The 13,604-nt window shown below is 49.8% G+C and overlaps 1 protein-coding gene across 3 annotated transcripts in view; it reads right to left on the bottom strand.

Moving 5' to 3' along the window:
* Positions 1 to 13,604, bottom strand: part of HCLS1 (hematopoietic cell-specific Lyn substrate 1) — a 64,209-nt gene that overhangs the window by 18,852 nt on the left and 31,753 nt on the right. For all 3 annotated transcript variants that reach the window (XM_045002207.1, XM_045002208.1, XM_045002209.1), the window contains 6 exons: positions 11,588 to 11,717; positions 7,620 to 7,730; positions 5,972 to 6,026; positions 4,017 to 4,127; positions 2,783 to 2,893; positions 1,443 to 1,498 (listed from right to left, as the gene is read on the bottom strand). In XM_045002207.1, coding sequence (XP_044858142.1) covers positions 1,443 to 1,498; positions 2,783 to 2,893; positions 4,017 to 4,127; positions 5,972 to 6,026; positions 7,620 to 7,730; positions 11,588 to 11,717 — 574 coding nt within the window. The remainder of the gene's footprint in view (positions 1 to 1,442; positions 1,499 to 2,782; positions 2,894 to 4,016; positions 4,128 to 5,971; positions 6,027 to 7,619; positions 7,731 to 11,587; positions 11,718 to 13,604) is intronic.

Here is a 13,604-nt window from a genome sequence, read left to right as displayed (position 1 = left end):
ACCCCCTCCTAAAAAATGAGTATTTCCAGGGATTTTCTCTTTTACCTGAATATAAATGATAAAAGCAGTGATCTTGGAAATATAAAATTTGTTTTTATGACATGCTTATTACACACTGTTTATTATTATTATTATTTATCATTACAGTATTTTTATTACATTAGGAAAACGGCAACACTCTTCCAGATTTCATTTTCATAGCTTGTATCACTTTGAATAAGCCTGTTATAGACAAGGCTCCTAAGTTTCATCAAGGAGTATCAGATGAAACAGCATGAAGGTATTTAAGAAGCCAACTCAAAGAGTTCCTCCTACATAAGCATTCAGGTCTTGAGCAGTCCAGGCAAATCACACACATTACAACAAAGCTTAAACTTGTTCTTCAAAATAATTTATAAAACAATACTAGCTGCCTATTTAATTTTAAAAACAGCAAAAAATATCCACTTCCCTTTCTATTTCTTATAAGGAATCTTGACATTTAAATCTCCTCAGTGTGATAGATATGCTTGCTTTGATCTGCTTAGCTCTTGGAAGTCCAGGGGCTCCGTGCTGCTGGCACCATGCTGCTCAGGGTCCCTAGGGACAGCTCTGTCCACCATTAGGGAACTTTTTCCCGAGAACCCCCTGTAACATTTCACAAACCCCCAAGGGTTCACGAACCCCAGTTTGGGAACCACTGCACTAAGCCCATTCTTGTAACTCAAACCCTGCCATGGCCCAAATGTGGGGTGCACTGCACCAAGACGACCAGGCTACACAAACATGAGGGCTACACAAACACATGAGGGCTACACAAACACTGATGAAGAAGATGGAAAATGGTGCAGGAATCCTTCTTGTTAATAGAAACGATGCTTTGTAACCCCAGGCTTGTGATTCCTTATTTCTGATATAAATAATTAACAATAAAAAAGTGTGTGTGAAAGACAGAAGGGAAACGACACCAAATCTGTGTGCAAAGCAGTTTTGGGACCACAGTGAGTGAGGTCCTTCAGAATGAAGAACTTACGAGAGGAATGGCCCCTCCTCACCAGATTCCTACTGTAGCCCCATTCGCTGCAGAGCGGTTGAAAAAAATCTTGTTGTCATGGGAAGGGCGTCTGCTCCTCACTCAGAAATCAATTACCTGGATCTGCTCAAACTCGCACAGTGAAATTTACCCCCAGGCAGAGACCGGGCCTGGGAGAATTCAGCCCAAGAGGGGAGCCATTCAGAAAGGACTTAAAATGGAAATACCACATGGTCCCCCACAGTCCATCTCTCTCCCCCCACGCTTCATCACACCAGGCCCAGCCCTTCTGCCACCACAGCTAAATAACTGCATGGGGGAAAGGCTGTGCAAGTAGAGGCACAGCAGGTGCCACTCCCCTTTGCAGAGGAGCAAGTTTTGGGGGTTCTGGTGGCATAACTGTGAACTGTGCTGAGTGCAGCAGTCTTACCTTATCCACTCTGTCCTCCTGCACACCGTACCGACCTCCAAAGCCCTTGGCATAGTCTGCAACACACAAAGGATTCAGTTTGCCCGCAGCTATCAGGAGAAGCTCCCATAGACTTCACTGGGAGATGCCCCACGTAGTAGGGGAAGGATTGGGCCCAAACAGACCAGGGAGGATTTTATCCCATTCCAGCAACCTATGAACAAACAAGAACTGCTGGAGCAGCCCAACAAATCCATTTGTACTTCAGAACTAGCCCACTCAGTCAGGTACTAATGCTGGATGCTCCTGGGGAAGGTGTGAAATCCCCATTACATGGCAAACCCACATCATGCACCCAGCACCCACTGGGCGATACTCCAGCAGGGGGAAACATCCTCCTGACTCCCCATCTGGTGCCTTAAGGCAGGGGCTTCAGAACCCTGGTCATTTCATCTTAGCCAGAGGCCTGGGAGATGCTATGAAAACACTGGAAAAAGCCTCCACAGATAGTCCCTGGAATCACTGCCTGATTTTGCCCCACCCAGTGTCTGATCCCTGCGTGCCACAGGAATGTGCCTGACACCAGGAATTTTAGTCAACACCTCAGAATAGCTCTGCACAGCCAATTTCAGATTCATAGCCAAGTATCTGCTCTGGAATCCTGATTGTAACACATTTCTCCAATCTGGAACCAAAACGGACCATGGACCCTTTATGCCCTTTCAATATATCATGAATTTCAAATGCCAAGTACAAAATTAAATTGTGTTTGTGCAGGGCCTGCATTCGTTTGTCGCAATGGCAGCAGATGCTCCAATGGCATCTTTGTTGCTAAGAGGACCAATGATGTGTGCTCACCACAGACCTACTGCCTGACCAGCAGCACATCAACAGTAGCAGCCAGCCTGGGGAAGGCAGCAGGTGGCCACGGGGGAGATGTCCAAGCACAGGGCTTGGGGGTTGTTCTTCAGAATCGATTCCTCAAGAATGAATTCTGCATCTGTGCAATGTGGCATTAATCCAGGTGCCTGCCCAGTAGCTCACCCCTTTCTGAACTGGGTGCCCCCCACCTCCACTCCTTCTTGCTGTAGGTGAGCACTTCCCTTGCTCTGCCCTCCAACACACATTGATCCAGGTGCCCCAGCCCTTGTTCGGCTGCTGCTCCCCACCCAATGCCCTATTCCTTGACCCCCACTGCTCCAGGCGCCTGAACCCCCACAATGCCCTGCTTTTTGTGTTTCAATTCTTAGCGTTCCCACATCTGTATCACAGTGCAGTCTTGTCAGCCCCTGAGATTTAGCTGGGCCAAATGCACCATAGCTTGGCCCAACGAATATGACACCAGTAGAAGCAGCACACACCTGTCTGGGACTCATGACGCTTCAACTCTTCCTGGTGCTCCCAGCCAAGGGCACATTTGTCCTGACGGTCCTTCTGCACCCCAAACTTCCCACCAAAGCCCACAGCATAGTCTGCAGTCACGGGGGAAGACAGAGCACGGGAGGTGAGGGGACAGCAACATAGAGAGACAAACAGAGACGGTCCATTAATTCAGGCTCACATAACTCTAATGAAGGCAGCTCCAGTCCCTGGGTCAGCGGCTGGTGGGGGGTTGAGGTAGGGCTAATGGGATGCTGGCAGGGGTGGGGCTGGAGAAGCTCACAGGGGCTGATGGGAGGGTGAAGCAGGGCTCAGGGGGGCCAATCTAACTGATTTTTTCCTCATTGCCTTATAAAAGTGGGAAAAATAAAAGCCGTCTCCAGCTCACCGCGCCCCTCACCTGGGGTATGTGTGGGGAGCAGGCTGGTGTATTGAAGGCTGGACTGTCCCTTCAGACACTGTTCTCTCATCAACAGCCCAGCTAGGGTGACTAGGTGTCCTGATTTTTTAGAAACAGTCCCGATATTTGGGGCTTTGTCTTACATAGGTGCCTATTACCCGCAACCCTGTCCCAATTTTTCACACTTGCTCACTGGTCACCCTAAGCCTAGCCCTGCTCCAGAGAGACATCCCCCCCCTCAGCCTTTTGTGGTATGAGAGAGGCATTCATGCTGCACACACATCCTGTTCCCTCATTGATCTGCCTCCCTGTTGGGTCCCTGGGGCACGAGGGAATTTGGTTTCCATCTTCATTCAGTCCTGAGCTCCCCACACAGGGGCCCTAGGGACACAGCCTGCTATCCACCACCACTCCACCCCTTCCTCGCTGACAGAGAGGCAACTCGCTCCCTCCACCTCACTCAGTGCCGCCTCCCAACCCTCCAGTCCCCAGTGACACTATCCTCACCTGCCTGCTTACCCGTTCCCCCAGGCTGTGGCTGCGCTGCCTGGGCCTGGAACACCCTAACCTGGCCCAAGAGGCAGCCAAACCCCTCCACAGGTCTCATTCTGCCACCGTGCCTGCTGGAAGTGGTGGGTCCTGGCTTGGCTCAGCGTTGGACTCCCCAGAAATGTGCTGGGCTTCTCTAAGTTACCCTGCTGTGGGCAGTGCCCCCTCAAGTACTCCTGGCCCCTTCCTGCCCATGTTTCATCTTAGTGTGGGAAAGGCCAGACACATGCTGGGCACCCAAAAACAATGGTCACCGCAGGCCTGACCTTTCTGCGACTCGTGCTTCTCTGTCTGACTCTTGTAGTCGAACCCCACGGCTGCTTTGTCCAGCTTGTCCTTCTCCACCCCATAGCGGCCACCGAACCCCTTGGCGTAATCTGGGGAATAGCACGCAAGCAGAGATTAGTGCTGCCCTCCAATCCACTGGGCAGGGTAGGCGGACATGGGGAGGGGCAGGAGAAATGCAAGAAGAGAGAGAGGGCAGTGGTGGGGGTGGAGGGATGAGGCTAGGAGGAAGTGGAAGAGGAGGGAGGATGGGGTCCATGAGTGGCAGAAGGGGGTGGGGAGGGGAAGGATAGAGGAGATAAGGGGTTGTGGTGGGGGAAGAAGTGGAGGGGGGTGGCAGAGAACAAGGGAGCACTGTGGCAGAGAGTGGGCTGGGAGGGGAGGAGGTGAGGAAGAATTGGGAAAGGAGAGGCATAGGGGAGGGACAGAGAACAGAAGGGGATGTAGTGGGGGAAGGAGTGGTGGGTGGCAGAGGACAGGGGAGCACTGTGGCAAAGAGTGGGGTGGTAGGGGAGGTGGTGAGGGAGAATGGGGAAGGGAGAGGTGGGGGGTGGAGGAGAGAAGGGGTTGTGGTGGGGGAAGGAATGAGGGGGTGGCAGAGGACAGGGGATCACTGTGGCAGAGGATAGGGTGGTAGGGGAGGTGGTGAGGGAGAATTGGGAAGGGAGAGGCAGAGGGAAGGGAGGGGCAGAGGAGAGAAGGGGTTGTGGTGGGGGAAGGAGTGAGGGGCTGGCAGAGGACAGGGGAGCACTGTGGCAAAGAGTGGGGTGGTAGGGGAGGTGGTGAGGGAGAATCGGGAAGGGAGAGGCAGAGGGGAGGGAGGGGCAGAGGAGAGAAGGGGTTGTGGTGGGGGAAGGAGTGAGGGGCTGGCAGAGGACAGGGGAGCACTGTGGCAAAGAGTGGGGTGGTAGGGGAGGTGGTGAGGGAGAATTGGGAAGGGAGAGGCAGAGGGAAGGGAGGGGCAGAGGAGAGAAGGGGTTGTGGTGGGGGAAGGAGTGAGGGGCTGGCAGAGGACAGGGGAGCACTGTGGCAAAGAGTGGGGTGGTAGGGGAGGTGGTGAGGGAGAATCGGGAAGGGAGAGGCAGAGGGGAGGGAGGGGCAGAGGAGAGAAGGGGTTGTGGTGGGGGAAGGAGTGAGGGGCTGGCAGAGGACAGGGGAGCACTGTGGCAAAGAGTGGGGTGGTAGGGGAGGTGGTGAGGGAGAATCGGGAAGGGAGAGGCAGAGGGAAGGGAGGGGCAGAGGAGAGAAGGGGTTGTGGTGGGGGAAGGAGTGAGGGGGTGGCAGAGGACAGGGGATCACTGTGGCAGAGGCTGGGGTGGGAGGGGAGGTGGTGAGGGAGAATGGGGAAGGGAGAGGTGAGGGGGTGGAGGAGGGAAGGGGATGTGCTGGGGGAAGGAGTGAGGGGGTGGCAGAGGACAGGGGAGCACTGTGGCAGAGGCTGGGGTGGGAGGGGAGGTGGTGAGGGAGAATCACAGAATATCAGGGTTGGAAGGGACCTCAGGAGGTATCTAGTCCCACCCCCTGCTCAGAGCAGGACCAAACCCAACTCAATCATCCCAGCCAGGGCTTTGTCAAGCCTGACCTTAAAAACCTCTAAGGAAGGAGATTCCACCACCTCCCTAGGGAACCCATTCCAGTGCTTCACCACCCTCCTAGTGAAAAAGTTTGTCCTAATATCCAACCTCAGGAAGGGAGAGGCATAGGGGAGGGTAAGAGAAGGGGGATGTGATGGCGGAAGGAATGGGGGGGGTGGCAAGGACAGGGGATCACTGTGGCAGAGAGTGGGGTGGGAGGGGAGGTGGTGAGAAAGAATGGGGAAGGGAGAGGCAGAGGGAAGGGGAGGGAAGGAGTAAATGAGAGGATGGGGGAGTCGGGATGTGGCAAGTGGAGTAATAGCAGATGGGTCATGCGAGGTGAACGCTACCACTGAACTTGCCTTTCTGGGATGAGTGTTTCTCCACGTCGCCCTTGTACTCAAACCCAAGCGCTGACTGGAGGAGGAATGAGAATAGCATCAGCTGTTTCCTTGGGACGTAGTTCCCAGTCAGAGCCAGGGCCTGGCCTCTTCACCCTCTGCTTTCCCAGCTGGGCAGCTGCATTTGTGCCCAGAAAGCCTTCCACCTCGGGGTCACTGGCTTCAAGCCAACCCAGGCCCCCCTTTCCCACCTCAACAAACTTAGGCTGTTTGCCCTGCCCTCTCCATCAAGCCCTGCCCACTCTATGCCCCCCATCCATTCTTGTCCCTCATTGTGCCACCAGCCCCTGCCCTGCCCTCTCGATTGTCTGCGTCACTCCCAGCTATCTCCACCTGTCCGTCCATGGGCTGCCCCAGGATGGCACCCTCGCCCTGAGGCACTCCACAAGAAGATCCCTTCGCCCCCATCCACACCCCCACTGCCACACCGCTCTGAGGCTGTTAGGTCTCTGCATGCACTGCCCTGCTCAGCAGCCATGACCCCAGTAGAAGCCACGGCAGGGGCAGCAGCGCTGACTGAGACATAACCAGGGATTCTAGCGCATCCTTTCTGGTCATGATGGGCTGCCCGCTGGTCAGGGCAGCACAGGGCTCCCTGTGCGCAGAGACGCCCACAACTGCAATACAAGCCGCTCACACCACACTGCCTGGGAGGTCACCAGCTCTGTCCCAGGGCGGGGGCTCCACATCACAGAGCCCTTCCCCCTGCTCGGCCTCCGCTGAGATGCCAAGATGACAGTGTTCCCTTCTCATCAGCTGCTCCCACACCACAGCCACTGCACCACCACCCCCCGCCAAAGGTCAGTGCCTGAGCTTAGAGACCAAGGCTGCCCCATGCTGTGATGTCAGTTACACGTGCTGCACAAGTCAGGTATCCAGCCAGACGGGGGCAGCATGACACATGCCAGGTGCAGAGCTGCCAAGTTTTGTGTAGCTCCATGGGTGACAGTTTATGCAAACGAATTAGCTAGTTTGCATAATTGAGAAAAATTGCAAATAGCCAGAAATATCAGTTTGGAGACCACTGTGTGGATTTAGTGAAAAGTGTCAGTTTGACACCCGATTTGTGAGCAAGGCTCCCCAGCGAGATGGGCCCGGTTCCTTGCACCCCTCAGAAGAGAAGGCAATTGCATTGTGCCGGAGTGAGTTGTCAGTGGCAGTTCTGAGGTGCACAAAGCACACAGCAATCCTAGGCCCAGATCATTGCGTGCCTTGAAAATAAAGGCTAAGACCTTTAATTTCCTGCTGCGGCAAGAGCAGGGCACCCGGCTGCGTGTTCTCACTGTGCCTTGTACCAGAGCCCTGCGCTGGACTATTCTTTTAATCCCTTTCTCGATCTGCCCCACAACACCCACTCCCACTCGCTCCTGCACTGTTTCTTTATTTAAAGAAAAACTTCCTTTCCATCGCTGAAATTCTATTTATGACAAACTGATGAGAGATTTAGCGTTTTCCCACAAATTACTGCAGTTGGATTTTTGCCCACCCAATCCGGCCTGCAACAAAATACATTTTACCCACTCCTGCGATTATGGCAGCGGGTCCTGTGGGACTCGTGGGATTCCTGTCCCACTGCAGGGCTCTAACCTGTACCACTGTGGCCACCTACCTTGTCAGCTCGGTCCCTCTGGACTCCATATTTCCCCCCAAAGCCTTTAGCTGCATCTGTCTGAGATGAATGCTTCTCAACATCAGCTACGTACTCATGGCCCAGTGCACTCTAGGAAACCAAAAAGAACAGTGTCAGGCACCACCACTGTTCCTCTCCAACGGAGAGGACAGACGCACAGACAGAGTCAATCACAACTTCATTCTGCTCTAGCGGTCAGGACAGACACATGGGCAGAGGCACAAACAGAATATACTGCACTGTCATTTAGTCCCACTGACTAACATCCCTGCCTGAGCCCAGGCTCAGCTCTGAGAGACACTTGGCTGAGCTCTAGGGCAGCATCCCTGGAGCCATTCCCACATAGCGCTCATGATCTGATGACATTCGATATGGGCAAACAGAGGACAGTCCCACCCAGCAGTACATACACTTGATGCTTCAAAAGAGCTAATTTTCCAACGGTGAGGAGGAAACTGATTGGAGGGACAGAAAAAGAGCTACAAAAATTATTCAAGCATTGGAGAATGCGCTACAGTCAGAACCTTAAAGACTGGGGGAGGGGATTTGATAGCTGCTTTCAACTACCTGAAGGGGGTTCCAAAGAGGATGGATCTAGACTGTTCTCAGTGGTAGCAGATGACAGAACAAGAAGCAATGGTCTCAAGTTGCAGTGGGGGAGGTTTAGGTTGGATATTAGGAAAAACTTTTTCACTAGGAGGGTGGTGATGCACTGGAATGGGTTACCTAGGGAGGTGGTGGAATCTCCTTCCTTAGAGGTTTTTAAGGTCAGGCTTGACAAAGCCCTGGCTGGGATGATTTAGTTGGGGATTGGACTAGATGACCTCCTGAGGTCCCTTCCAACTCTGATATTCTATGATTCTATGATTAAAGAGCCCAATCTTTCTGGCTTATCCAAAAGATCAAGACTTGATAACGGTGTATAAGTACCTTCACAGGGAGAAAACCCCAGGCACTAAAGGGCTTTTTAACCTAGCAGAGAAATGCAGAACAAGAACAAGTGACTGGAAGCTGAAGCCAGACAAGTGTAAATGAGAAATAAAGCATAAATTATCAGAGAGCAAGATTAAGCACTGGAATAAACTACCAAGGATTTCTCCATCTCTTGATGTTTTCAAATCAAAACTGGTTGCCTTTCTTGAAGAGTTTCAGAGTAGCAGCCGTGTTTGTCTGTATCTGCAAAAAGAATAGGAGTACTTGTGGCACCTTAGAGCCTAACAAATTTATTTGAGTATAAGCTTTCGTGGGCTACATCCCACTTCATCAGATGCATAGAATGGAACATATAGTGAGGAGAGATATATATACACATACAGAGAACATGAAAAGGTGGGAATTGTCCTACCAACTCTAAGAGGCTAATTAATTAAGAGAAAAAACTTTTGTAGTGATAATCAAGATAGCCCATTACAAACAGTTTGACAAGAGAACTACACCATCTGCTCAAAAACACTCCCTGACAAAGCACAGGAACAGATCTGTACAGACACATGCCTAGAACCCCGACCAGGGATATTCTATTTGCTACCCAAGATCCATAAACCTGGAAATCCTGGATGCCCCATCATCTCAGGCATTGGCACCCTAACAGCAAGATTGTCTGGCTATGTAGACTCTCTCCTCTGGCCCTACGCTACCAGCACTCCCAGCTACCTTCGAGACACCACTGACTTACTGAGGAAACTACAATCCATCGGTGATCTTCCAGAAAACACCATCCTGGGCACTATGGATGTAGAAGCCCTCTACATCAACATTCTACACAAAGATGGACTACAAGCCATCAGGAACAGTATCCCTGATAATGTCACGGCAAACCCGGTGGCTGAACTTTGTGACTTTGTCCTCACCCACAATGATTGCACATTTGGGGACAATATATACCTTCAAGTCAGCGGCACTGCTATGGGTACCCGCATGGCCCCACAGTATGCCAACATCTTTATGACTGACTTAGAACAACGCTTCCTCAGCTCTCATCCTCTAATGCCCCTACTCTACTTACGCTACATTGATGACATCTTCATCATCTGGACCCATGGAAAAGAAGCTCTTGAGGAATTCCACCATGATTTCAATAATTTCCATCCCACCATCAACCTCAGCCAAGACCAATCTACACAAGCGGTCCATTTCCTGGACTCTGCTGTGCTAATAAGCGATGGTCACATAAACACCATCCTATACCAGAAACCTACTGACCGCTATACTTACCTACATGCCTCCAGCTTTCATCCAGACCACATCATACGATCCATTGTCTACAGCCAAACTCTAAGATACAACCACATTTGCTCCAATCCCTCAGACAGGGACAAACACCTACAAGATCTCTATCAAGCATTCCTACAACTACAATACCCACCTGCTGAAGTGAAAAAACAGATTGACAGAGCCAGAAGAGTACCCAGAAGTCACCTACTACAGGACAGGCTCAACAAAGAAAACAACAGAATGCCATTAGCCATCACCTTCAGCCCCCAACTAAAACCTCTCCAGCGCATCATCAAAGATCTACAAACTATCTTGAAAGATGATCCCTCACTCTCACAGATCTTGGGAGACAGATCTGTCCATGCTTACAGACTGTCCCCCAACCTGAAGCAAATACTCACCAGCAACCACACACCATGCAACAAAAACACTAACCCAGGAACCTATCCTTTCAACAAAGCCCAATGCCAACTCTGTCCACATATCTATTCAAGTGACATCATCATAGGACCTAATCACATCAGCCATGCCATCAGGGGCTCATTCACCTGCACATCTACCAATGTGATATATGCCATCATGTGCCAGCAATGCCCCTCTGCCATGTACATTGGCCAAACCGGACAGTCTCTACGCAAAAGAATAAATGGACACAAATCTGACATCAGGAATCATAACATTAAAAAACCAGTAGGAGAACACTTCAACCTCTCTGGCCACTCAGTAACAGACCTAAAGGTGGCAATTTTGCAACAGAAAAGCTTCAAAACAGACTCCAATGAGAAACTGCTGAACTTGAATTAATATGCAAATTAGACACTATCAATTTAGGCTTGAATAGAGACTGGGAATGGCTGAGCCATTACACACATTGAATCTGTTTCCCCATGTTAAGTATTCTCACACCTCTTGTCAAACTATCTGTAATGGGCTATCTTGATTATCACTACAAAAGTTTTTTCTCTTAATTAATTAGCCTCTTAGAGTTGGTAGGACAACTCCCACCTTTTCATGTTATCTGTATGTGTATATATATCTCTCCTCACTATATGTTCCATTCTATGCATCTGATGAAGTGGTCTGTAGCCCACAAAAGCTCAAATAAATTTGTTAGGCTCTAAGGTGCCACAAGTACTACTGTTCTTTTTTCTTGAAGAAGTGCTTTAGCCAAACACAAGTTATGGGGCTCAATACAGAGGTAACAGTAAAATTTAATGGCCTGTGCTATACAGATCAGACTAGATGATCTAATGGTCATTTCTGTCCTTAAACTCTCTGGATCTATGAACGAACTCTCTCTATGCCGCTGTGCCGTGAGCCCACCTGCATCAGCGTGTTCAATTCTGGGATTCTTAAGGGCATGTAACTAGGAGGAATCGGACAGATTTTAGAAAGGGGATGATTATGATAATTAATCAGGAAATATTCCCTGTCAGGAAGATGGATTTGGCTGGGAATCATCCCATCAGGAGAAAGGTTGGGCATCCAATCATGTGGGACATTTAAAGTTAGTAGAGCTTTGTCTGGTCTAACAGTTTATTAGGAATAATCCTGCTCTGGTCCCTGGGGAGGGAGATGGGTGGGACTGCACAGACCTATTCCACTTCTAACATTTGTAAGTCTCTGTTCCTGCTCTTTCCCTGCTGTGGAACAGTCACTCAGACAGACCCACCCCTCCACTGCTGGGACAGGAAACTCTCTGGAGAGTACAGACAAGACACAGCAGCTTTTACCTTATCCATTCGGTCCTGCTCTGTTCCAAATTTGCCTCCGTATCCATAAGAGGCCTTGGGCCCGGTCTCCAGCTCCTTCTTCTTGATGACTTCATGTTCCTCAGACACCTTGCTCCTCAGCTGATGGATGCTGGGAAGAAATAGAGGATCAGGGCAAATCACTACAAAACCCCTCAGACTTGGCCCAACCCAACAGTCGTTACACTCCATTACAGACTGGAGCATGCTGCAGTGCAAACTGTATCATGATCTGTGGAATCTAGGGATTGTTATTAACAGGACACCAGTGGAACAGGGAATGTGAGGAGTTAGGCTGGAAGCAACTCAGCCACAGGGTTTAATAAATCCAATTGTTCAACATAATCTGCATCCAGCCTCACTCTTTGCAAATGAAACACAGACCAGGCCTATGGCATTGCCTCTTTAGACCCATCAGGGCACTTCACAGCCAGGGGCCGCATCATGTGGCCAAGGCTCAGGTGCTCCCCAGTGAGGCAGATATGAACTCTGCGGCCTCAGCGCAGCAACCTCGTGTAATGAAGCTCTGGAGATTTGGATGTGAAAATGAACAGTCCATTCAGCATGGTGCCTCCTTCCTCTTGTGCACTATTACATTATTTACACTTTCCCTACATATTCCATTTTCTACATGTGGCAGATTTTTGCACTGACAGTGCAGGGCAGTGCTGAAGAAGTCATTGGGGAAGCTGGTGGTTGGTGCAGCCAGTTATGAGGGAAGTGGGGATTGGAACCAGGGAGGAGCAGGAGACGTTTTGGGAAGTGAGGTAAGCACATTCACTGGTCACTCTGTTGCCGTGATCAGCAGCAGGGAAGTAGTTTCACAGTTAACACCCCATTGGTAAGACTGGGGCAGTTCTTGTAATGGAATGCTAAACTATATTATACTGGTCAGCCACTAGGTGGCACTATGCATAAAACGCCTTATTTAAATGACCCTCAACCATACCAGGTAGAGCATTAAAGGATTTTATGCTGAACAGAGCTGTGGTGTATAAATTAGCTCTGTGACCAGTCCATATTTAGCACAGGGACATGACATGGTGTCAGGAGTAAACTACGAACAAAAACAGAAGGACCAAAGCAACAAAGAATTCAGGATCTCATCAACATGCCCATCTTCAATAACCTGGAGAACTTCAGCTTTGACAAACCTTCAGAATGGACAGACTAGAAACAAGATTTTACAAGATTTTGCTTTGCTACTAAGCTTCACAAGGAAACTGGGGATACACAGGTTATCTTCTTTAATTTATGCTCTGGGGAAACAAGTAGAGCATATCTTTAAATCCTCTGACTTGACTGAGGACAGTCACAAGGATGACTATTAAAGGGTTCTGGCTATGTTTCAAGCATACTTTATACCTCAGAGAAATGTGTTTTATGAAAGAGCAAGTTTTCACCAGAGAATTCAAGAACCAGGGGAAAATGTAGAATGTTTTATAAGAGCTCTGCATAAATTAGCTGAAAACTATGATTTTGGGGAATGCAAAATATGAAAATATCAGAAACAGGTTGGTTATGGGGATAACAGATAAAACCTTTCACAGCAGCTACAACCGAAGAGAGATTTAATCCTAGCAATAGCTATACATAGAGCGAAGGTTAAAAGTCATTATCATAAAACCTCTGCGGCAAGGAGAGAGAATTCCCACGCTAAGAGGGACAAATTCCAGCCTACATGCACAAGGTGTGGAAAAAATCATATCCCAAGAGCTGATCCATGTCCAGCCAGAGGCACATGGTGTAATAAATGCAGGCTATATCCTGCACTAAGGAAGTCAGGGAGCTGGTTCATACTACAGACAATCAAGCCCATTCTTTCTTGGATCTGACACAGAACCAGTTTGGACAGTAAAATTGAATATTCATGGCAAGACTATTGACTTTAGGAGCTGATGTCACAGTCATCTCAGAAGGGACTGACAAGTCACCTTCAACCCCTCCCAGAGCTGAAGTCACTCTGACTAGCCCTGGAGGTATTCTGAACTTGGGCCAA

The sequence above is a fragment of the Mauremys mutica genome, chromosome 1 (genome assembly GCF_020497125.1).
Source record: "Mauremys mutica isolate MM-2020 ecotype Southern chromosome 1, ASM2049712v1, whole genome shotgun sequence".
In the NCBI taxonomy this organism is placed as follows: domain Eukaryota; kingdom Metazoa; phylum Chordata; order Testudines; family Geoemydidae; genus Mauremys; species Mauremys mutica.
The sequence above is the reverse complement of the archived record's forward strand: the minus strand, read 5'-3'. Positions and strand labels throughout refer to the sequence as shown.